The sequence below is a fragment of the Chlorocebus sabaeus genome, chromosome 12, assembly GCF_047675955.1.
Source record: "Chlorocebus sabaeus isolate Y175 chromosome 12, mChlSab1.0.hap1, whole genome shotgun sequence".
NCBI lineage: Eukaryota > Metazoa > Chordata > Mammalia > Primates > Cercopithecidae > Chlorocebus > Chlorocebus sabaeus.
Window position 1 is genome coordinate 70,358,685 of NC_132915.1, and position 24,933 is coordinate 70,383,617.

The 24,933-nt window shown below is 43.7% G+C and overlaps 1 protein-coding gene across 5 annotated transcripts; it reads left to right on the top strand.

The window, feature by feature from the left end:
* The first annotated feature begins 259 nt into the window (after positions 1-259).
* MSANTD3 (Myb/SANT DNA binding domain containing 3) lies at positions 260-24,933 on the top strand. 5 transcript variants are annotated; one of them, XM_037982854.2, is made up of 4 exons: positions 420-541; positions 14,357-14,440; positions 15,667-16,117; positions 24,257-24,933. In XM_037982854.2, the coding sequence occupies exons 3-4, from the start codon at positions 15,700-15,702 to the stop codon at positions 24,664-24,666; spliced, it is 828 nt and encodes a 275-aa protein (XP_037838782.1). In that variant the 5' UTR covers positions 420-541; positions 14,357-14,440; positions 15,667-15,699; the 3' UTR covers positions 24,667-24,933. The 5 variants fall into 5 exon arrangements, with proteins under 5 accessions (XP_007966772.1, XP_037838782.1, XP_037838794.1 ...); XM_037982866.2 differs by having other exon boundaries at positions 435-541; positions 14,376-14,440; XM_037982858.2 differs by lacking the exon at positions 420-541 and adding an exon at positions 604-717.

The following is a 24,933-nucleotide window of genomic DNA, read 5'->3' on the forward strand; positions in this document are numbered from 1 at the left end:
GGGACCTGGACTGAACTAACTCGTGTCCATGGCCGCCGAATCCCGTGTGACAAATGTATTCTTCTGTTGTTAATAGAAATAAAACAGTTTTTCGGGCCCCTTCAGGAGCGCCTCTGCAAAGGTGGGGGAAAAAGGCAACTAAATCAGTACGGGGACTTCAGCCCGAGGATGTCAGGAGCAGGGTCGGTGCGGACGGGCAGGTGGGCGGGGGGCACCCTGCGCCCCGCCCCAGTCCGCGGGAGGCCGGCGGCCGCAGCTCGGGGACGTGGGGACTGGCGCGGGGCCGCGCTCCCGCCGTCCTCGGCGGCGCCTACGGACCGGCAAGCGGCGGGTGGTCCGCGAGGGGGCGGCGGCGTCCGGGCTTTGTGGCCGCCGCGCGCGCGGCGGGGCCAGGCCGGCCGGGGGCGCGCCGCCGCCGCCCGGCGCTCGGGAGCCCGCGGCCCTCCTGGCCGCCCTGCTTGCCAGAGGAGCCCAGGCCGGCCGCGCTCGCGCCTCGCCGGCCCCTCCCCCGGTCGCCGCGGCCGCCGCGCCGCCGCTGCAGGTAGGAGGCTCCCCTTCCAGGCGGGCAGCAGCGGGGCGGGGGCGCGGGTGGTGGGCGCGGGACTGGCGTGCAGGGGCCGGGGGCCGGCATGGCGAGTTTTCGGGCCGAGCCGCTGCGACCCCTGCCTTGCAGGCTGGGCGCCAGGCGGCCGCCTCCGCGCGCCGCGATGGGACTCGGTGAGTAGGGCCGGCCTGCTGCCTACAAAGCCCCGGGGCGCGGGCCTCCGGGGGACTCAGTGGCGCGCCCATGGCAGGGAGTGGGGTGGGCTCTGGACTCCCGGGCTGGGGGAGCTCTTTGGGGGGAATCCAGATGACCCGCAATACCGCGGTCTTCCCATCCCGGCGTCCCCACTGTGTGCTGATCACTGTGCTCGGCGCTTTTCCATACTTGGCTCCTTTAAGACCCCCAGTGCTCCGCCCGTCCAGAGTGTAACGGGAGGGGTCCCTCACTTGCAGGGTGAAGGCCAAGCATCACATCCTTGCTCGACTGACCTTGGGAAAGCTCCTTTACTCAGAGCCGGGGCTACTGTTTCTGTAAATTAGAGGTGGGGGTCGGGTGGGGGGAGTGATATTATATCTACCCTCAGGTGCTATTGTGAAAGATAATGTATATAAATGATAACAGCTACGTTTTGAGCACTTTCTATGTACCAGGCCCAAGGTACTGAACAGTTGGCATGAATTATCATTGAATCATCACACTGGCGCTGTGAGGTAGTTACTGTAAATTGCATGAATAATCTTTATTTAGGAATACTAAACAGTGAAAAATTTAGTCTCCCTATTCCGATTCAGGAGATTGGGTATTAGGTGTGATAACATTTAAGATTACAGACGTTCCTGCAATATTGAGGACAGTAGTTGTAGGATGCAGGGATATATTTGTCATACATTTAAAACTGGAGGTAGGATAATATCAAGGCCAGAGAGTGTGCCTTTCAGCATGTCAGAGAAGATGGTTGTATTCCAAGGAAATTGCTGAATACTAATTCAAAAACATAGTTTATGAGTTAGGATTGAGGACGGCTGTGGAAGTCTGGGGCCAGAGAGAGACATGGGATGGACTACGGGGGAGAAGAAGGATTCTAAAGTCCTGGAAGAAGATGTAGAGGAAGGTACCAGGGTTCACCATCCCTCTCCTGCAGAATTCTGGACCAGGATTGCTGGGCCAGATTTCAGCCCTCCCTTGGAGACCCGGGATCAGGGACGAAGGCTGCTGGGTCAGGAGGTGGGGAGGGATGTTATAGGATGTCTCTTTTTACTCCCAGGCAAGGCCAAAAATATTCAGATTGATGGAGGGTGGGGTGGTTGGGCCTCCTAACATGCCATTATCCCTTCTCACAGAATTCTTGTGTTTCAGGGCATGGGGATGCTTGCCAGCCCTAATGCTTGATGAGATGCTTAAAATACAAAAATCTCACTGGTATAATGGAGGAGAGCATTTTCAACACCATTCATTGGGTTAGAGAAGTAATGGGCCTGAGGAGATTATTTTGGGTTTCAGTTTAGAATGGGGAGGACTAAAAAGGCTTTGGATCCTAAAGAAGGAAGTGAGGCAGGAAGGGCCCAGGCACTGCACCTGTGGGGAAAGGCAGGAGAAGGAGGAGCTGAGGACTTCACCCCACCATCTGCAGAATACCCAAGAGGCTGTTCAGTTCTCAGCTACCAAGAGGGCACCCTCTCCTCTCCCGGTTTGTGATGATTTGTTACTTAACGTATTGTGGAAGATCAAGGGCTGGACTCAGGCACTCCTGTCCTGAGTGAGTAGGAAAGAATTCTGGGAGAAGGGTGTTTTGTTTTTAACCAGGCATTGAAGCAGAGAGTAGGTGGGTATGTAGCGATGGTGAAGGTAGGGAACACCATGCATAGTTGGAAGAGCAATTGCTTTGGAGAGAGAGAGTGTTTGGGGTTTGAATCCTAGCTCTGCCATTTCTTAGCTTTGTACATTTTTTTGTGAGGATAAAATAATGTTTTTTCACATACCTGGCGTGCAGTTCAACAAGCACTAGTGCCGCTTTTCCCTGTCCGTGGTAACATCCATTCAACAAATGTCTGCTGAGCACCAGTCGCGTGCTGAGTCATATGTTACATTCTGGGGATACAGCGATGAGTCAGAAATTATGTATTCCCTAGGAATTTCCCAGTCCAGTGTGGGAGATGGACGCAAAGAGCAAATTGAAAAAAAAAATATGGGAAGTGTTACAGTACAGTCATGTACAACTGGCAGCGAGCTCATAGAAGAGTAACTCATTCTGAGCCAGTGGGAACTCAGGGCCAATCTATATCTAACAAGATAAGTATGAGACATTATGACACAGGTTTTTGTTTTGTGGGGTTTGTTTGTTTGTTTGTTTGTTTTTTGAGACAGAGTCTCGCTCTGTCATCCAGGCTGGAGTGCAGTGGCATGATCTCAGCTCACTGCAGTCTCCACCTCTTGGGTTCAAGCGAGTCTTTTGTCTCAGCCTCCCGAGTAGCTGAGATTACAGGTGCCCATCACCACACCCAGCTAATTTTTGTAGTTTTAGTAGGGATGGGGTTTCACCATGTTGGCCAGGCTGGTCTTGAACTCCTGACCTCAGGTGATCCGCCCACCTTGGCCTCCCAAGGGATTAGGATTATAAGTGTGAGCCACTGCGCCCGGCCATGACACAGGTTTTGAATGCTCCTTTACCACCTAGCTTTGATCTCTTTTGACTTTGTCTTATCTTTGCCCTGATAGTCTCTTCTCAATCTCTCTCAAAAAAACAAAACAAAACAAAACAAAACAACCAGTTGAAGTGTGTGTATAATTCGTAAGCTGCTTCAACCCCATTTTAGAAGGTAGCCATTATAAAGAAAATAAACATAACAGACTGGGTATTAATTGAGGAAGGCTTAACAAAAATTGCATGAGAGTTGGGCTTTGAAGATTGAAAATGGGCTGGGCACGGTGGTTCACGCCTGTAATGCCAGCACTTTGGGAGCGAGACTTGGTTTCCAAAAAAAAAAAAAACAAAAAAAGATTGAAAATGGGCCCTTGGTGGCCTTGGGGTGAAGGATTCCAGCCAAAGGAAGCTGCATGTTGAGTTTGGTCTGGTTAGGGTGAAAAATACATGGAGAGGATGAGGGGCTGGTGAGGGTGCTATAATCAGGGCCAGATCCAGAAAGGCCATGAATGCCATGTGAGGAGTTGGGACTTTTATCCTTTAGGCAGTGGGAGAGACGTCTGAGGTTTACAAGGAAGCCTGTGGCTTGATCACTGTGTTTTAGGAAGATCCCTGTAGTTGTGTGGAAGAGAGACCGGAAGTTTGGGAGACCGTTTTAGAGATTAGGTCTGACCACAGACATGGGCAGTGAGAATGGGAGAGGAGGGAACAGATGTTGGGGTAAAATGTACCATAGGTCTTGTTAATTAGTCGCATGTGATTGAAGATTACATTGATGTTTCTGCTTTGGGAAGCCAAATTGATGTGGCTGACATCATCAGAAATCAGAAGATTTTGGTGTAGGGGAATAATTAGTTTGTTTTTAGCCATGGAGAACTGGAGTTTTCTGAGGTGCCCATGATGGGGTGCAGAGGTGGCTGATAGATAATTGGAAATGTATTTGATGCTAAGGAGAGAGGTTGAGGCTTGGAAGAGAGGTTCTTCCATCACTGCCACTTTCTTCTTTTTCTTTTTTTTTTTTTTTTTGAGACAGAGTTTTGCTCTTGTTGCCCAGGCTGGAGTGCAGCGGCATGATCTCGGCTCACCACAACCTCTGCCTCCTGGGTTCAAGCAATTCTCCTGCCTCAGCCTCCTGAATAGCTGGGATTACAGGCATATGCCACCATACCTGGCTAATTTTGTATTTTTAGTAGACGGGGTTTTTCCATGTTGGTCAGGCTGGTCTCGAACTCCCGACCTCAGGTGATTCTTCTGCCTCGGCCTCCCAAAGTGCTGGGATTACAGGCGTGAGCCACCATGCCTGGCCTTTTTTTTAAAATTTTTTAATTTTTTATTTTTTTTAAAGAGACAGGGTTGTGCTCTTTTACCTAGGTTGGAGTACAGTGGTGCAATCATTGTTCGCTGCAGCCTCAAACTCCTGGGCTCAGGTGATCCTCCCACCTCAGCCTTCCAAGTAGCTGGGATTACAGATGCTCATGCCTGGCTAATTTTTAATTTTTATTTTTAGAGATGGAGTATCACTGTGTTGCCCAGGCTGGTCTCAAACTTCTGGCATCAAGCAGTACTCCCCCCTCTGCCTTCCAAAGTGCTGGGATTACAGGTGTGAGCCACTGTGCCTGCATCCCCCCTCCCAACTTTTTTTTTTTTTTTTAAACAAACACTGCGAATCTACTATGTGCTAAAGATACAAATAAAATGTAGTTCAATGCCTCAGAGCTCACCATCAGATAGGGAGAGCCTTCAGGATATGGATAGATCTCAGTGCAGAGTAATTCTGAGTGCTGCAAGAGGAAAATACTTGGTACCCTTCTCCTGTTGAGAGCTGATGGTTGTAGCTGAAGTGGTGGGAGTGGAGGAGAGTGTACTCAGTAGACGAGAAGTAGGTTGGAGTGGGAACACCTACAGAAGGGGACTTTCTGTTTTTCAATACTGCTTTCTGTGGAAGATACCTTAATAATGATTCCAAAGGCATTTCAGGGAAGCCGTGGGTGGGGATGGTTTAAGATGGAGTGTGGAGAAGGGGAAGGAAGGGGTTAGGACTTTTAAGAACTCTCATCTGGTTTATAGAGGGGACTGTGAGGGTGGGAAAGTGGGGGAGCCCTGGCTTTCAACACAAGGCTGGTTCTGCATGCATACAGTCACACTCAGGCACAGATGATGAAAATAAACACTTCCAAGTTACATGGCTGCCTGGAGTGGGTGGAAAAGTGGTAGAGAGGGAATGCATTAGAGAAAGCAAGTTCGGTGCTAGGTTTGACTGGAAAGCTCCCGAAAAGGAAAGAAAGAAGGTGGAGAGGCAGAGAGAGCTTGGGTGAGTGGCCATCCTGGGCACACAGGTATGTACATGTGCAGGCAGGTAAGAGTACTGTCTGATTACTCTCACCTCTGGATAAAATGAAATCCTGAAGGCATCATAGTGGTATTGAGGCTCTTAAAACGTTGCCATTTCTACCTCCTTTGAACTGTAATGATATTTGCAAGAAGGAAATGATTATTTTATGATAAATCCTTTGTAAGAGGAGAAATTTAAAATAATAAAACATCTAGTGGCCAGGTGCGGTGGCTCACACCTGTAATCCCAGCACTTTGGGAGGCCAAGGCGGGCAGATCGGGAGATCGAGACCATCGTGGCTAGCATGGTGAAACCCCGTCTCTACTAAAAATACAAAAAAAATTAGCTATACCTCATGTAAATGACGAGTTGATGGGTGCTAACGAGTTGATGGGTGCAGCACGCCAACATGGCACAGGTATAGATATGTAACAAACCTGCACGTTATCCACATGTACCCTAGAACTTAAAGTATAAAAAAAAAAAAAATTAGCTCGGTGTGGTGGTGGGCTCCTGTAGTCCCAGCTACTTGGAAGGCTGAGGCAGGAGAATGGCGTGAACCCGGGAGGGTGAGCTTGCAGTGAGCTGAGATCGCGCCACTGCACTCCAGCCTGGGTGACAGAGCGAGACTCCGTCTCAAAAAACAAAAAACAAAACAAAACAAAAATCTAGCAATAATTAGCTTTAAAAAATGCAAATGGTAAGCAGGTTGGTTATGGCATTTAATTCCACAAATATTTATTGAGTGCTTGATGTACACCAGGCTCTCTGTAAGGAGCTGTAGTGAACAGATCAGATCACCTGCTTTTGCCATTTCACCTGGAACTGCTTAACTTGCATAGTTAAACCTGTGTATGGGCCTGAAGCAAAATAACAAGGTCATCTAAAGTGCTGAGATCACTTCATTCTGCTGTAATGCTCTCTTTCATTGGCTGGTAGCTCCACCATCCTCATAAATAATCAGAAAATACCAACTATGTGTCTTTGGCAGTGAACTGTGGAAATTAGGTTGCAGAAAAATCATTTTAATGGCAGTAATAGATGACCAGTACTGGAGAGGACTTTAGAGAATACCCCCTTGAGCTTTATAATTTAGAGATGAGGAATTAACAGCAAGTAAAGAAGGCGTGCCAAGACAGATGTCACAAAATGAATGACAGAGTTGAGAGAGTTTTCAAACGGTACAGTCGGGGAGGCTTGAGAGTACCTAGCCAAAACGGCATCTTGATGGTGAGGGGGTTCTGAAGTGGGAAAGGGGTTGGAAAGCAAACGAAGAAGCCTTGATTTCAGACCCTCCCTTGTAACTAGGGCCTCGGGAAGCCCTGTTTTGCTCTGAGCCTCAGTTTCCTCAACTGTAAAGTGAGAGGATTGGATTGAGGTCCTTCTTTAAAATTTATTTATATTTTTTCTTTTTCTAAAGCTCCACTCTCAGGAGCAGCGGTAGGGTTGGGATTTGAGGCCATAGGTCCAAGCCTGTGTCCTTAACCTCTATATTATACTACCTTTTTTTTTGGAGATAGGGTCTTGCTCTGTCACCCTGGCTGGCGTGCAGTGGCATGATTATATCTCACTGCAACCTCAAACTCCTGGGCTCAAGGGATCCTCCTCTCCTAGCCTCCCTAGTAGCTGGGGCTGTAGGCACATGCCACCTTGCCCGGCTAATACTTTTAATTTTCATTTTCATAGCAATAGAGGTCTCTCCTTGTTGCCTAGGCTGGTCTTGAACCCCTGGGCTCAAGCAATCCTCCTGCCTTAGCCTCCCAAAGTTCTGGGATTACAGATGGGAATCACCACACCTGGCCAATGTGCTTTGTAGTTTAAAAGAAAGGTTATTTTTGAGGTGTTGAGTCAGGAGACAGGCGAGATACCAGGGTACGAAATAGCCTTTCTACCTTTAGAGCCAGTGGATTGCCCATTACTTGCCAGGCCTTGCTTGTGGGGAGGGCTGCCACGTGTCCTTCAGTTCACTCACCACTTCTGAATATGTTCTTTAAGTCTTTCCCTCCCGAGCTGTGGCCCTGCTTTGTTCTCAAGTTCATCTAATTTCAGTCTATTCAAGTAGGAATTAAGTTTCCTGTTTTAGATCCCCCCAATTTTGGAATATGTCCCTGGGCTCATCTCTGTCACTGTGCTTATCACACTGCCTTGTCACCAGCCTATCCCACAATACATATGCATTATGTCTTCATGGGACTGTGATGTCCTCATTGGTCTGTGATCTCCTTGATCTTAAGGAATACCATTCTCTCTGATGCCTGCACAGAGTAGGTGTTCGGTTAATCCTCGTATATCCTCCCTGCCTCTGCTTTCTGTTGATCCCCTACCCTATTGTGGACACATATACATCCTGCTCATTTCTTCCTTTGAAACAGTCTTTGGCTGGGTGTGGTAGCTCACTCCTGTAATCCTAATCTCAACACTTTGAGAGGCCGAGGCAGGCGGATCATCTGAGGTCAGGAGTTCAAGACCAGCCTGGCCAATATATAGTGAAACCCCATCTTTTTAAAAAATACAAAAATCAACTGAGTGTGGTGATGGGTGCCTGTAATCCTAGCTACTTGGGAAACTGAAGCTGGAGAATTGTTTGAACCTGGGAGGCGGAGGTTGCAGTGAGCTGAGATCGTGCTACTCTACTCCAGCCTGGGAGACAGAGCTAGACTCTGTCTCTCAAAAAAGAAAGAGACAGTCTTTGGTGTGTGCTTCCTCCTTTCCAATAACATTGTCTCCAATCAGAGTCCAGGCCTTTTCTTGTCAATTATTTATCTGATGATCTTCAACTCTCTCCATTCATATCCTATACATTCTTAAAGATCTAGCTCAAATGTCCTCTTATTCATGAGAATGCAAGTGAACCTCTTCCCTCCTCTGCACACTCAAGACGCTTTGTCCTCTCTTCTGGTGTCTGTTTCAGCGTGCCTCTCATTTTAGTTGTCAGTTTGTGCATGTCAGCGCTCTTTCTAGGCTGGAGGGTTCAGCCTGCCCCTGTATCTCCCACATACTCTAGAACAGTGCTGAGCCTTTGGCAGGAGTTCATTACATATTTGTTGAATTGTGTGTGTATGAAATAAAGAGCCAATAACTATATATACACACACACCCTATACACACACACACACACACACACACCCTATATATATATGCGCGCGCACACACACACAGCACTATTCTATTTTTGGAAGCAGTTTAATATGGGTGGGAAGAGTAGAAAGAACTAAAATTGATTGAAGCTGTAGTCTGTGTTTCTTTATTCACGTTGCAGGACTGTTGTGCAGAGGGAATGAGGCAGGGCTGGGGTAGCGGGGGAGTAACTCCATTTTACAGATGAAGCATTAGAGGTTGATTGACTTGCCCGAAGTCACACGGTTGGGTGACAGGTAAAGTCAGGATTTGAGCCCAGGTTTTCTGCATCCACTGTCTTGGTTGATTTCACCTCACTTTAAGATCAGCAGTCTATTAATGTCCTGAAGTCTGATTTTCCAGTGCCACAGCTCTTCAGTCATGGTACCCATTCTGAGTATTAACTTCAAAGAACTCCACTTTCCACAAAGAGCAAGAGATGGGAAGTCTTGACAAGTTTCTCTAGTCTTTGCTCAAACTTTAGGACTTAGTTTCACCTTTGGTGGACTTAAAAATCACTAGATGGTATATTAGTCTTCTCAGGCTGCCATAATAAAATACCACAGATTGTGTGGTTGAAACAACAGAAATTGGATTCTCACAGTTCTAGAGGCTGAGAATGCCAAGATCAAGGTGTTGGCAAGTTAGGTTTCATCCTGAGGTCTCTTCTTATGGCTTGTAGGTGGTGGCCATCTTGCTGTGTGCCATCTTGCTGTGTTCTTACATGACCTCCTCTTTATAAGCCATTGAGGATAACGGGGCACACCAGCTTCCTGGTGTCTCTACTTATCAAGGCACTAACCCCACTGGACCAGGGCCCCATACTTATGTCCTTATTTAACCTTAGTTGCTTCCTCAGATGTCCAGTCCCCAAATACAAACACTAGGGAATTAGGGCTTCAACATATGGATCTTGGGAGGACACAGACATTCAGTCCATAAACAGATGAATTTTTGTTTTAAGTTGGATATTAAATGTATGCATTACAGTATTTTGCTGGTTTAGTCAATGTTAGTGTTTTGGAAATTGTGCTAATTGTTTCCTTCTTGTTCTTCTATGGGTATGGGAATGGTGCCTTTTTATTTAGGCCTATCTGGGTCTTTGCCTAGTCCAAGGGGAACTTCCATTGCATTTGAATTTTGCTATTTTATTTGACCATTTCTACTTTAACGCAGCTTTTTTTTTCCATTAAGAGATGGGGTCTCACTATGTTGTACAGGCTGACGTGGGGTGACTGTTGACAGGCACAATCATAGCTCACTATTGCCTCTGACTCCTGGGCCCAAATGATCACCCTGCCTCAGCCTCCCAAGAAGCTGGGACTACAGGCACCACCCTACCCAGCCAATGTAACCTTTAGTGTACTGTTCTGTCATGTATGATACTGTGTGCATGGTGGCCTGTTTTATGCCTATATCAAAATATCTGCATTTATAAAATGTTTACTGAGAGCCCACTTTGTGAGGGTCACTGGGCTGCTTGTTGCCCTGCAACCATGCGTAAGAATGGATCGTATACTGTCTACCTGAACAGCAGACAGAAGAGATAATGGCTCCTGAGCAGAATTGGGGGACAGGGAAGGCCAGTCCATCCCTAATAAAAGTTGATGCAGCAGAGAAGGCTTGTTATGTTGTCATTTATAACCAATTATGGACATTGCTGAATAGTTTTAAACAAGAGTATCCTTTCTAGCCTCAAAGTTTCTATTAATAAGCATTAATAAGCTTTGCTGGAGAGACCTCTTTGAGAAGTATTTGTTTATGTGCTCAAGTGTAATGCCAGCATTCCCCTGAGGCATGGACCATGTTAAAGCTCCAAAAGATCTCCACAGTTACCTTTCAAACGTACAGTCTTTTTTTTTTTTTTTTTTTTTTTTTGAGACAGAGTCTTACTCTGTTACCCAGGCTGGAGTGCAGTGGCTTGACCTTGGCTCACTGCAACCTCCGCTTCCCAGGTTTAAGTGATTCTCCTGCCTCAGCCTCCTGAGTAGCTGGGATTACGGGTGCATGCTGCCACACCTGGCTAATTTTTTTATTTTTAGCAGACACGGAGTTTCACCTTATTGGCCAGGCTGGTCTTAAGCCCCTGACCTCAGGTGATCCACCTGCCTCGGCCTCCCAAAGTGCTGGGATTACAGGCATGAACCCCCATGCCTGGCCCAAACATAGTCTTACTGGTTCAACTGCAGAAATCAGAGCTCTGGTTAGAGTGAGGAAGGTACACGTGGGAGGATTATGGGCCCTAAGTTTGAAATCAGGAGGAGGTAATGGAGGGAGGGAGATGAGTGGGGGAACAGCCAACAGATGGAGACACACTCCACCTAAATTGCCCTATCCTGGGCCCTTTCCTGGCTGATGATTAGAGTGTTAATGGCCATGCTTTGAGCAGGGGAATAGAGGCTATCACTAGGTCTGAAACAACAGAGCTAAGCAGAGCAGAGAGGAGCATGGGCACTGGAGTAAGTCAGACCACTTACTATTTGTGTGACCAGAGTAAGTTACTGAGCCACAGTTTTCTTATCTGGGAAATGGGAATAGTAATTGGTTAAGGGAGATAAACAGCCTATTTCACAAGGCTGTTGAAAATCCGTAAGGAACCTTTGGGGTACATTGCCTTGTATCAGAATCCCTTTATAGCCAGGCAGAATGAACCACAAGGCCCAAGGAGGCCTGCTGTTCTACAAAATTAAGCAAAGTAAATTGGTAACTTTGGATTTACTTAGCTAGTGATTAAATAACAGTTTAGTTAATAGGCTATTAATGGTCCCCAGGTGTTGGTAATTCTGAGTATTTGCTTTTGAGGCAGTCGTATAATTTCTGCTGATACTTTATATATATATGCATGTATATATATTTACATATATAAAGTATCAGGAGAAATGCACATGTATATACATATATACATATTACACATGTATATATATAGTATATATACATATTACACATGTATATACAATATATAGCTCTCAGAGGCTATTTTTGGGAGGGTTAAATGATATTGTGCATATTAAACATTTGTTACACCTACAATACAGGCTCAATAAAAGTTATCTGCTATTATTGCTATCATTATTACTCTGAGACACAACTGGCCACATATAAGGCAAGAAACTTTGTGAAATTTAGACTCCCCACAAGTCCACCACCACCTGGTTGCAGCTAGAGGTGCTGCACACATCTTGAGAAAAAGTGAAATTGCTTGGAATTAATTCCATGTAATTTCAGTCCCACTAAGGATCACAAGACCTTTGTTGAGAGTGTGGCTTACTTACCTCAGAACTGAAATTCATATATCATTAATCAATGAAGTGACTTTTTTACCTCCACAGTTGGCACAGAATAAAAAAACAAAATAGGGAAATGGACATGCTTATGTGCCATTAATAGAAATGTAATTGGTGCAACATTTTACAAGGACAAGTTGGGGATGTAACAGAAGTCTTAAGTGTTTTTATCTTTTGATGCAACAGTCCTAGGAATTTATCTTGAAGAAATAAAATAGAAAAAAGAGATTTATTCAGAAAGTATGCGTGTGTATACACATATATAATGTATATGTAAAATAGCATTACATATAACAACAAAATAGGTAGTAATCCTTTTTTCATTTGTGAATCAGAGTTCTTAATCCTTACAGCAGCAATTCTTAGGAGTGGGGAAAGTTGGCATATTGACATCTCCTGGAGCAGAGGCATTGAGAATGGGGAATTGGATCAGAATCTGCTGTGTAAGCTGTGTAATTCAAGAACAGGCTGTGTACCTGTTGATTTCATAACAAAAACTACAGAAAGTAAAGCTGGACATAGACATCTTGGCAGATAGAGATACTACAGAAGAGAGATATTGTACAGGGTGTATGTTAATAAATTTCAGTTTGGGGAACATTGATTTATAGGGAATAAAAGTATGGGTGAAGGTAAAAAATTAATTTGAGACCTTTGAGGAAGAAAGAGCCTGGGTTGGGTATCATTGTATGGATATTAGAGCAACATGATCAAAACATGAGCATGGGAAATTAGCATTATAGGGACACATCCCCAAAGATAAATGTCCACTTATTTAGCTTTGCTCAGGATATGAGGGCCAAACCATCTTTGACATGTGTCTGAACCGCCCAGTGTCTGATACCTGATGCATCCAGTATGAATGTAGAGCGGGGTACCTGGCATTTGGAGACACAGATTACCCTCATACTTCATTCTATTAATAACAACTTCTAGGATGAGGCAGTGCGTAGTGAGAGACCTTGATCAGGTTCTGTCACCCTCATGTAAAGCCCACACTCCTTGGCCTCAATTTGAAGGGTCTCTGATCCGGCCCAGTCCTCTCCAGCCTCAGTCAAACAGATTTCAGGCATTCACAACTACAGAAACTCCTTCCCAGGCATAGTGTGTGAGTAGCTGGCTTGAAATAATGTGATTTAAAATTAATGTACCATAAACTTAAAAGTCACAGCCTCCCCTGCCTAATTTTTTATTATGGAATTTAAAAACATAACAAAGGTTGAGAAAATAACTTAATGAATCCTTGTGTACCTATGACCTTTGATTTCAAATTATTCCATTTTCGGCTAGTGGGACTCTTTTCAAGATGGTTCCTAATTTTCTTTCTTTTTTTTTTTTTTTTTGAGATGGAGTCTTGCTCTGTCGCCCAGGCTGGAGTGCAGCGGCATGATCTCGGCTCACTGCAAGCTCTGCCTCCCAGGGTCAAGCAATTCTCCTGCCTCAGCCTCCCAAATAGCTGGGACTACAGGCGCCCGCCACCACGCCTGGCTAGTTTTTTTTTTTTTTTTTTTTTTTTTGTAGCAGTTTTAGTAGAGACAGGGTTTCACTGTGTTAGCCAGGATGGTTGCGATCTCCTGACTTTGTGATCCACCCGCCTCAGCCTCCCAAAGTGTTGGGATTACAGGCGTGAGCCACCACGCCTGTGCAGTTCTAATTTTTTGATGTGATTGGTCAGTTTTAAATGGACTGCCTCATCGGTATCTTGATGCATGCCTATTACTCTGAGAAATCAGAGGCTTGGAGAATGTAAGAAGGACTGGGAATACGTTGGCCCTTTCCAACAAGGGGAATGATAATGCTTTCTTTATTGCCGCAGTCAGTGTTGCTTAGCTACATTTTTGCCGTAACATATTTGAGAGGTTAATTTTATAAGAAGCTTTCTGTGATTAAAAGATGTAGGGAAAGTGTGTGGTCCTAAAACACACATAGGTTTCATACACTTCATTGGAATAAGACATTCACTAAGCACCTGTTGTGTGAAACATGCTGACTCAGCACTGTGGAGGATGACAAGGTGACTTATGGGAATCATGGTTTAATCATTTGGAGTGACCCAAGGCAAGAGGCTGAGAGACAGTTGTGGAATGATTCTAAGAATACTAGACTCCTAGGGCAGTCCAAGTTCTGGACTTTCCGTGTCACCATATTTGTGATCTTGTGCAATCCACTTCACCTTTCTGACCCTTATTTCTCTCAGCCGGAAAGAGACTTGAGGAATGTAAAGAGGAACATTGAACTCAGTCTCTTAAGTGCCTAGGCCCTTTCACATCTGAAATTACATACATTGTTTACTTAGGATTTTAAAAAGTAGCCCTCATACCTGAAGGATCACAGACTCCAACCCCTCATTTTAAAGATGAAAAAACTGAGGTTGCCATTGCTTCAGGTATATGCCACAGAGTGACGAAAACATTTATTTTTTTTTTTTTTTGAGACAGTGTCTCCTTTGTCATCCAGGCTGGAGTGCAGTGGTATGAACATGGCTCACTGTAGCCTCGACCTCCCGGGCGCTGGGATTACAGGTGCGTACCACCACACCTGGCTAATTTTTTTTTCTTCTTTTACTTTTTTTTTTTCTTTCTTTCTTTTTTTTTTTTTGTAGAGACAGGGTTTTGCCATGTTGCCCATGCTAGTTTCGAACTCCTGGGCTCAAGCAGTCTACCTGCCTCAGCCTCCCAAAGTGCTGGGATTACAGGTGTGAGCCACCGTGCCTGGCTGTACATCATATGTGTGTGTGTGTATATATATATATATATATATATTTTTTTTTTTTTTTTGAGATGGAGTCTCACTCTGTTGCCCAGGCTGGATTACAATGGCATGATCTCGGCTCACTGCAACCTCCACCTCCCGGGTTCAAGCAATTCTCCTGCCTCAGCCTCCTGAGTAGCTGGAATTACAGGCACATGCTACCACATCCAGCTAATTTTTGTATTTTTAGTAGAGATGGGGTTTCACCAGGTTGGTCAGGCTGGTCTCGAACTCCTGAGCTCGTGATTCGCCCACCTCGGCCTCCCACATCATGTTATATATTTGATTACACAGTGGCTTCTCTTGTCCTCAGCTGTAACAAAACTTCTAGAAAGCTGTTTAGTTCTAAAACTGGCTAACATGATTTGGGGGAAAAATCAGTTGCCTAACATGAAAGAAAACTCAATTAAGACATCAGAGTCTAGACCGGGCACGGTGGCTCACGCCTGTAATCCCAGCACTTTGGGAGGCCGAGGCGGGCAGATCACTTAGGGTCAGGAGTTCGAGACCAGCCTGGCCAACATGGTGAAACCCTGTCTCTACCGAAACTAAAAAAAAAAAAAAAAAAAAAAAAATTAGCTGGGCGTGGTGACAGGTGCCTGTAATCCCAGCTATTCAGGAGGCTGAGGCAGGAGAATTGCCTGAACCCAGGAGGTGGAGGTTGCTGTGAGCTCAGATCATGCCACTGCACTCCAGCCTGGGCGACAAGAGCGAGACTCCATTTCCAAAAAAAAAAAAAAAAAAGTTCAACTTTTCTTTTTTTGCTGTTATATACCAGATAGTCACAGTATAGCTAGCAATCCAGTTTGAAGTAAAACCCCATTCCTAGTACATTTCTAAATATTCTCCAGAGTCCTGAATATCATAATTCAACATGAATGAAAAAGAAAGTACTGTATTTCAGACAAGGGAATCAAGTCAGGAATTAAGCTTCAGTGATTCGTAGGCATTGTTTTTGCTGGAGTTGGTAATCATTGCTTCAAACTTCCTTTTACAGGATAGCTAGCGGCCAGGAGAAATATAGTGGAAAATGCAAAACAACGAAATTATAAAGCCTGCCAAATACTTCTCAGAATTGGAAAAGAGCATCCTGCTGGCTTTAGTAGAAAAGTATAAATATGTGCTGGAATGTAAGAAAAGCGATGCGCGAACTATTGCCCTTAAGCAGCGTACCTGGCAGGCGCTGGCCCACGAATACAACTCTCAGCCCAGCGTGTCCCTGCGGGATTTCAAACAGCTGAAGAAGTGCTGGGAGAACATCAAGGCTCGGACCAAAAAAATTATGGCCCATGAAAGGAGGGAGAAAGTGAAACGGAGCGTCAGCCCTCTCCTGAGTACCCACGTCCTAGGGAAGGAGAAGATCGCCAGCATGCTGCCGGAGCAGCTCTACTTCCTGCAGAGCCCCCCGGAGGAGGAGCCCGAATACCACCCCGACGCCTCGGCCCAAGGTATCCGTTCCTGATGCCAGTGTGCACGCTCTCACTGGGTACCTGTTTGACATTTTAATTTTAAAATCCTCCATTTTGAGGGAACTTCTGAAAATGAAACTTTTGTATCAAACTCGTTTTTCCTAATTCAAGATCTCAGGCTTATATAGGACATTCAAAGTCATATAGAGGTGGGCGCAGTGGCACGCCTGTAATCCCAGCACTTTGGGAGGCTGAGGCAGGAGGATGGCTTGAGCCCAGGAATTTGAGACCACCCTGGGCAACAAAGTGAGACCCCCATTTCTACAAAAAATAGAAAAAATTAGCCGGGTGTGGTAGCATGCACCTGTAATTCCAGATACTTGGGAGGCTGAGACTGCAGGATCACTTGAGCCTGGGAGGTGGCGGCTACAGTGAACTGCACCACTGCACTCCAGCCTGGGTGACAGAGTGAGACCCCGTCTCAAAAAAAAAAAAAAAAGTATCTAAAAACAAAAGTACTTGTTTACATCATTGTGCTAACTCTCTTCGAGACTTTATTATTACTTAAACATAAAGAAAAATAAGGAACTGCATTAATGGAGTTCTCATTCGTGAGGTGCTGCAGTTGCCTATCAACCTATCTCAAATATGTTAAAGAGAATTTTATGAAGATTTATATTCATCCACTCCATTTCACTTTTTTCAAAAAATATTTTTGGAGGTCCTTATTATTTGCAAAGCATTGCAGTAGGCCACTCAAAAGGCCATATTAAAAGAGCCAACTGGCTGGGTGCTGTGGCTCACGCCTGTAATCCCAGCACTTTGGGAGTCTGAGGCAGGCGGATCACCTGAGGTTGGGAGTTTGAGACCAGCTTGACCAACATGGAGAAACCCCGTCTCTACTAAAAATACAAAATTAACTGAGCATGGTGGTGCATGCCTGTAATCCCAGCTACTTGGGAGGCTGAGGCAGGAGAATCGCTTGAACCTGGGAGGTGGAGGTTGTGGTGAGCCAAGATAGTGCCATTGCATTCCAGCCTAGGCAACAAGAGCAAAACTCCATGTCAAAAAAAAAAAAACAACTATTTCAAACTTTAAAAAAAGTGTGGAGACTAATATGATGAACGCCCTGTAGCATTCACCCAGATTAAAAGCCAGCATTTTTAGCCATTATACTATTGTGATCCACAGTTTTGGTTTGTGGCACCCCGGGGATCTTGAAAAACTCCCCAAAAATTAACTTTTAAGTTTAATATACTTCCATTAAAAAGAGAAAAATATGTCATACGTAATTCTTAGGGAAAAAAACACTGTCATACAATGAAGGATGCAGTGATAGTGTGTCATGGCTTCAGAAGGTTGGAATTAAGGGACTATTGAAATGTCTCTAGGCAAGGGGAGGGTGGAAATGCACACAGATAAATTTCCAGCAATTCCTGCTTCTTTTCAGACAGGAAGTGGCCAGTTTATATAAAAATTTACTGCAGTTTTCTGAAAACAGACATTGAAGCAGAGGATGTTTCCTGGTGGGGGACAGAGGGTTGTTCATAAGGTGTTTCAGGGACCCAGCAAGCACTTCCCCAGGATAGTCGGGTTCTCAGCTTGCAGGATGGGAAATTCACTTGTCAGTGTCTCCAGAGTAGACTGAGCTCGGAGGGACTGGCTCCTGTTAATTAAGAGTAACAAGAAGCAGTCCAAAGCCAGGCATGTTATCTGTGTAGAGTGGAAAAGATAATTGCCAAGTGAATCAAATACATGTTTTTGATTAGCACCTTTTTTTCTGTCCTGTAGGCAGACGATCCTGGAGAAGCAAATTGTGATCAAAAGTTTGCTTACTGATCATTTGACCAAGGTTAAGTCCAGGAAGCCAGTTGGGTAACCATAGTGGTTTATGTTATGAACTTCATGCATCGATTTCCAGTGTAGGAACCTTGTGTCTGGGTTTTGATCCCTGAGTTCCCAAGCCAGGGTACCTCCTAGCAGACAGTTTATGGGGGCACTGTCAGCTCTCTTTCTTATGCCTCCTCATTGCTGCTTCTGTCGTGCATGGACTGGCACTGCTAATTAATGGTGTCCTTGTTTTGGAGATGTTTATAGCTTTAGCCAGTTACTCTCTGTTCCTCTCCATCTTGCTGGCTTCAGAGCCATTTAGCTTCTGTGAGGCTGTGGAGGAGTGTGCTGGGGGAGGAGGGAATGGATCAGCAGAGCTGCTCTTTATATTGCATATGTTCCCTGGGAGATACTGCTGAGGACCATGCTGGTGTGAGCTGCTTTCTGTTCATTTTGCAAACCTGTGATCCAGATTATTGTGTATTGATTTCATAGGGTTATTCTTAGGGGGCCTGGACAGTCTTATTTTTCAAATTCTGGGGTGGGATCTAGGAAAGTTCTTCCCACAAATTTTTTTCTCTTTCTTTTGGAAGAAATGATGTAATTCATTTACTCATAAACATAATTTATAAATTTTCAGCAGAAGGGAATAAAGGTACATTCTCAGTGTTTTCCTTGTAGTGATGTTTAATAGTGACTCAAGTGTAAAGGGATTTATTTTAAATTGGATGTTTGTATATAGATGATGCTGGGGACTTCCCTTTTTGCTGGTGATTATTAAAGATAGCCAAATGCTCCTTGCTCCTGTGTCCAGATCCTATCTGGACGGTGGTGGAGAACCTAGTGTGTCCAAAGGTAATCTGTTAATACTAATAGGTAGGGTACTGGAACTCTTTCTATACAGTAAAACAACTTTGAGTTCATTTCACTCATTTTGCATTTCAATTTTTTTTCAAAAAAGAAAAAGAAGCCTGGAATTGTCAGTCATTGTTTCTGGGAGTTGGTGGGAAAAAGGTGGAAAATCTGCTATAGAGTTATGGCCCTCATTACATCTTGTGTATTTGACATAAGGAATGTGTGTGTGTGTGATCTTTCTAACACTGTGCTGTCTAATACAGTTGTCACAAGCCACATGAGGCTCATAAGCACTTGAAATGTGGGTAGACCACATTAGGATGTGCTATAATTGCGCACACCACATTTTGAAGACTTAGTACCAAAAAATGTAAAAAAACCTCATTAAATAATTTTTATATTGTTACATGTTGAAACGATAATATTTTAGATATATCGGATTAAAAAATACGTTACCAAAATAATTTCATCTTTTTTTTTTACTTTTCTAATGTTACTCTGAGGATATTTTAAATTATATATAAATAGTTTATATTGTCTTTCTGTTGGACAGAACTGTTCCAACACCTTACAGGGTACCTGTTACAGAATTAGGTACTCAGAAATTTGTTGGAATTTATGATAAAACTGTTAAACAGGATGGACTCTAGTAGTATTCCACTAGAGGCCTCTCTGCAACTACTTTTTGGTATGAGATAGTTTCAACTGTGTCATCTTGATCACTGTCCCTTGGATATACTTAGCTTTGTCAATGACTTTCTGAAAATGTCCATCGTATTCCAACACACTAGTCTTAAAATTTAAGTATAACACTTAGGTATATATTAATATTTGCAAAAAAACCCAATGTCTCCTCTTTAAATATATTAAAACAATTTACACCCAGCAGATTTCATGATGTGTGATAATTTGGCTTTGACACTTATCTTCCATTATTTTGAGGGAAACTGTGTACAGAACCAACTAAGGGAGCCAACAAAATTTGCTAGGAGTGGCTGGGAGGCTAGGATAACCAAAAGTCAAATACATTTAAGAAAACTTAGCTTTGGAGTAGCACCCAAATGTCTTAGGATAATTTATATTTAATTTCACATTCTATGCTATAAAGTGATACTTGATAACTGTGAACATTTCTTAATAAATGCCATTATTATTACTGTTCAATCCTAATCTTTGGGGGTGAGATCTCTGGTACCAGAGGGCTGAGTTACATTTCCAGTCATGGCACACCAGCCTCACTGGTCTGTGAAAAGCCTTTCTTTTGTTAGTTAGGTGTTTGCTCCATTTTTATTCCATTCTTTCATTCTCTTCTCCTGCACCTGAATCATTCTAACATGCTTACATATTCTTTTACATGTGTTTTGTGTGCATCTATTCTAAATTTATATAGATTTAAATTTGTGCTAGAGATACCATTTTCTCTGCTTTTTTCACTTAGAAGAGTCTTTTTAAGATCAGTTCCTAGGCTGGGCACAGCGGTTCATGCCTGTAATCCCAGCACTTTGGGAGGCCAAGGCAGACAGATCACCAGAGGTCAGGAGTTCAAGACCGTCGTGGCCAACATGGCAAAACTCCCATCTTTACTAAAATTACAAAAATTAGCCGGGCATGGTGGCGCACACCTGTAATCCCAGCTACTTGGGAGGCTGAGACAGGAGAATTGCTTGAACCCTGGAGGTGGAGATTGCAGTGAGCCAATATTACACTACTGCACTCCAGCCTGGGTGCCAGAGCCAGACTTCGTCTAAAAAAAAAAAAAGATCAATTCATTGCAATGTCTAGTTTCTTTCTTTTAGTTAATGTGTTATACTCCATAACATGCATCCACTCATCTTATTTATCCACTTTCCCAGGCAGCCTTATTTCCTGTATCTGGGGTTTGGCCTGTTTATAGTTTCCTTCCCATCCTTTTGCTGTCATGGTAGGTTTTTCCTGCTGATATTAAACTTACTCCAGTTGTCCAAGTGAAAGAACATCCCCATGGCTTTCCTGGTCCCAGGAAAGCTGTTGGGATTTCCTAACCTTTTTTTTTCCTACCCTTTTGGCATAAGATTGAGTTGTTTTCTCCTTCAGGTGGCTTTGTTTTGCCTCTGAGAGAGATTACATGGTGGGTATTTGCAGCACAGTGCCATTCCTAGGCTAGTCTTTTTCCAATTGAGAGAGGATTCTTCACATCTGAACAGTAGTTTCTATTCATTGGAGCAAATATGTGTGTGAAAGTTAATTAACTATACCATCGGGCCTCTTTAGTTTAAAGCCCCATCTTCTGCCAGAGTCTTCTTAAGAGGCCTGGCTTTTTTTCCTTTAAAATTTGGATGTTAGCACACATTTAAACTAAAAAGAATGGTTTTAAAGAAGAGTCATTTTTCTGCTCCCAGACACAAACATACTGCCTTTTTATGTTCACAGCTCTAGAAATTTAGAGATCGAAATGCATGATACATACCCATATTCTTAATAAGAGATGGTTTTATAGTGGATACAATTTGGAGGCTGCATTTTAAGATATGTAAGTGATCAGCTGAGCAAGTGGAAGAGTGGGAGGCTGATTATTGTAGTGATTGAGTTTGGATTTTAGAGTCCTACAGACTTAGATTAGAATCCTGGTTCTTTCAACTAGCCATGTGACCTTGGATATTATATTTGGTTTTCTATAATAATACCTCCCTCATAGGGTAAGGATTAGATGAGGTAATGCTATAAAGCGCTAGCCTAGGACCTGGTTAGCGGCTCAAAAAACAGTAGGTGCTATCATCATCATCATCATCATCACTGTCATCATCAGGTCTCTAAAGCCTGGAATTGTTGAGATGAAAGTGAACATTTAGAAATTGGAAGAGGCCGGCGCAGTGGCTCATGCCTATAATTCCAGCATTCTGGGAGCCAAGGCGGGTAGATCACTTGAACTCAGGAGTTTGAGACCAGCCTGGGCAACCTGGCGAAGCCCTGTCTCTACCAAAAAATGCAAAAAATTAACCAGGCTTGGTGGTGCATGCCTGTAGTCCCAGCTAGTTGGAGGCTGAAATGGGAGGGTCACTTGAGCCTGGAAGCTGGAGATTGCAGTGAGTTGAGATTGCGCCACTGCACTCCAGCCTGGGTGACACAGTGAGACCCCATCTCACCAAAAAAAAAAAGAGGAAGAAGAAGAAGAAGAAATTAAAGAAATTGGGTGAGACAGCAGCATTGTGAGGGGATGAACTTTAAGGACTCAGAGGAGTATCCAGAACTATCCCATGGAATGAAATCAAAGAGAAAAGAGACTAGAGGTACTACAAAATGTCTAATGTGTCCAGTCTTTAAAGAAGACATTTTCCAGAATGTCTTCCTTTCTAGATCCAGAACTAGAAAGGAAACAGGTGAGGTAATGCTCTTTACAGTTGAAGCTCACACCTGAGGGCCCTATTCTCAGTGTTAACCCTCTCCCATTCCTTTGTCCTGTGCCTTGGATACCCACACAGAGCACTGTTCCCTCTCTGTGGTTGGGCGTGTTAGGAGGTATGTGACCCACTGCAGGTAATTCATCCCTACACATTTCTTACATGCCCAGCACTATACCAGGCCCTGTGCCGGGTTCTACATGAGGATGAGCAGAAGCAATCTCTGTCTTCAAAGTTCTCAGAGACTTGAAAGGGAGGTAAACTGCCAGTTTTAACAAGTGTTCTGCCAGAGGTAGGCCCAGGAGGCAGTGGGAGCATGAAGGAAGAGCTGTCTTTGAGGCCAGAGCTGTCTCCAGGAAAGATTTCCAAGAGACATTTTCATTATTTCTGAATGGCACAGAAGTGCTTTTTTTTTTTTTTTTTAAACCTTCTCTTCCAGAAGTAAGATTTTTACCTTTTCTTTAATCATAATTACGGACTAGTTATGGTTGTTACTTTACCTCTTGGAGTGGAATAATTAAACAGTAGCCATTTTCCTTTTATTAACAGGGTATTATGAATTAGGTTTCCCCCAGTAGCCGTTTGCATTCCCAGCATCTCATCTTCCAGAATAATGGAGTGGACGTAATAATGTAATCAACTCTGTTAATAAATTGGCATTGTTTTTCTCCAAGGAGAAGATTCTCATTATTGGAAATGTCAAGCTTCTCAAGAAAGCCTTAGAGTCACAACTAGAAGACTCCATGGGTTAGTGGAGTTAGTGGTTTCTTTATTGCAACTCCCTTAATTGACACTGATGTTACTGCTCTATTAAATCAGGGCAAACATAGCACCTACCAAACATGGTATCCTTTTGCATCCATATACTCTTCGCTTTATATTCGGGGATTCAGCCAATAAACATTTACTAGGCATCCATTGTGTACCAAACAAAATTAGTACCCAAGGATTAAAAAAAGAGAATGTCATGGTGCCAATACAATACTAGTGTGTGTTAAGTGCTGTAACAGAAGAGTACATATAAAGGAGAGACCTGAGGTTTCACAGAGCAAGCAGCATTGGTTTTGAATGAGTAGGAGTTGGGGGGAGGTTAAAAAAGCGAGACTACAGTAAGTGGAGGGACAGATAGCCTAACTTTAAGCAGAAGGAACAGTGAAACAGAATTATGAAAAAAAGCATGACCTTATAAAGGATGTGAGTAGCTTGTGGTAGGACTGAAAGGTACACAGGGCATTTGGAAGAGTCAGACAAGAAAGGAAGGTCAGCATCAGGTTATGAGTTTACTTAGGGTAGATTAAGAACAGAGCCACGGATGGGAACCCCCAGGAGAATATGAAAAGGTAACAGGTGAGTACAGCAAGAGTCTCTGTACATCAAGAAGACTTGAGAAGGAGCAATCAGAGAGGAAGGCGTCTTAGAAATTAGGCGAGTCATGGATCAAAAGCTAATGGAGGAAAGAAATTTCAAGGATAGTCAAGTACCAGAGATAGGTTGAATAAGAGGGACATTGAAAACTCCCCAGATGGCAGTGCTGGAGAGTAAAGGGAAAATGTATGTGAGGGAGTTAAGCCAGGGAATGTAGGCTCATCTTTCAAGGAACAGCATTTACAAGATGGCTCTCCAGGGTAAGGGCTAACACCTGTGACCAGGAAACAGCAATAGCACTCTTGCAAAGATTACACATATGTGTTCATAGCTGAATGAGAAGTTGGCAAAGGGTGATCAGACTGATACAGAACTTACTTTGAAGATCCACACTGGCCTTGCATTGTGGTACTACGCTCATCAGAGTTGGGCACATTTCAGTTTAGAATATCAACATAACAAGGTCTCCGATTCTTGATAAGCATGGTTTCTGACAACGGATCCTATACTTCGAAGTTCTAGGAAATAACCTAACAAAACCCCTTGTCATTATTTCTTAAGAAAAAATTGCTTTTGATTTGTGGGTTTTTAAAAAGTCAGGTGTTGCTAGGGTCCCTGTAGACATGAAGGCCAAAGCAGACATGGTTTTAGATACATCCTGTAATGAAGGACCCTATCATTTGAAATAGGATTGGTTTTTTTCTCTGCCTGTAAAATCTTTGAACATATGTTTTCTGCTACTGTTTTTCAGAATCATTTGCTGTTTCAAATAGAGAACTGTGCGATGATGAGAAAGAGTTCATACATTTTCCAGTATGTGAGGGGACCTCTCAACCTGAACCCTCGTGTTCAGCTGTCAGAATAACAGCCAATAAAAACTACAGGAGCAAAACCTCTCAGGAAGGTGCTTTAAAAAAGATGCATGAGGAAGAACACCATCAACAAATGTCCATCTTACAACTGCAACTGATACAAATGAATGAGGTGCATGTGGCCAAAATCCAGCAGATAGAGCGAGAGTGTGAGATGGCAGAGGAGGAACACAGGATAAAAATGGAAGTTCTCAATAAAAAGAAGATGTATTGGGAAAGAAAACTACAAACTTTTACCAAGGAATGGCCTGTTTCCTCATTTAACCGGCCCTTTCCCAATTCACCCTAAGACTTTGGGGGTGGCTCTCTTGTAATTAATCTGTGTTGGCAAAGAATGTTTGGAACATGGACTTGCGGTCAGTAACCTGTAACAGAGCTACAACTAGGAAAATTAGAGTGGTAGTAGTCACTTATTTAAGAATTCATTCAGGTAAACAGCTGCACCCTCTGTACCCCTTAAGTGGCAAAGAAGCTGTTATAGTCTTCTGAAAATTATCACTATGAGTGCTATAATTCTGAATGTAATGTCTCTTAATTAGAATTCATACAAGAACCA

What these genes read in the sequence shown, in the direction of transcription:
- MSANTD3 (XM_007968581.3), top strand. Translation starts at nt 15,700, where the DNA reads ATGCAAAACAACGAAATTATAAAGCCTGCCAAATACTTCTCAGAATTG. An exon ending in CCCCGACGCCTCGGCCCAAG is followed by an intron (nt 16,118 to 24,256) that starts GTATCCGTTCCT and finishes ACTGTTTTTCAG; the next exon opens with AATCATTTGCTGTTTCAAAT.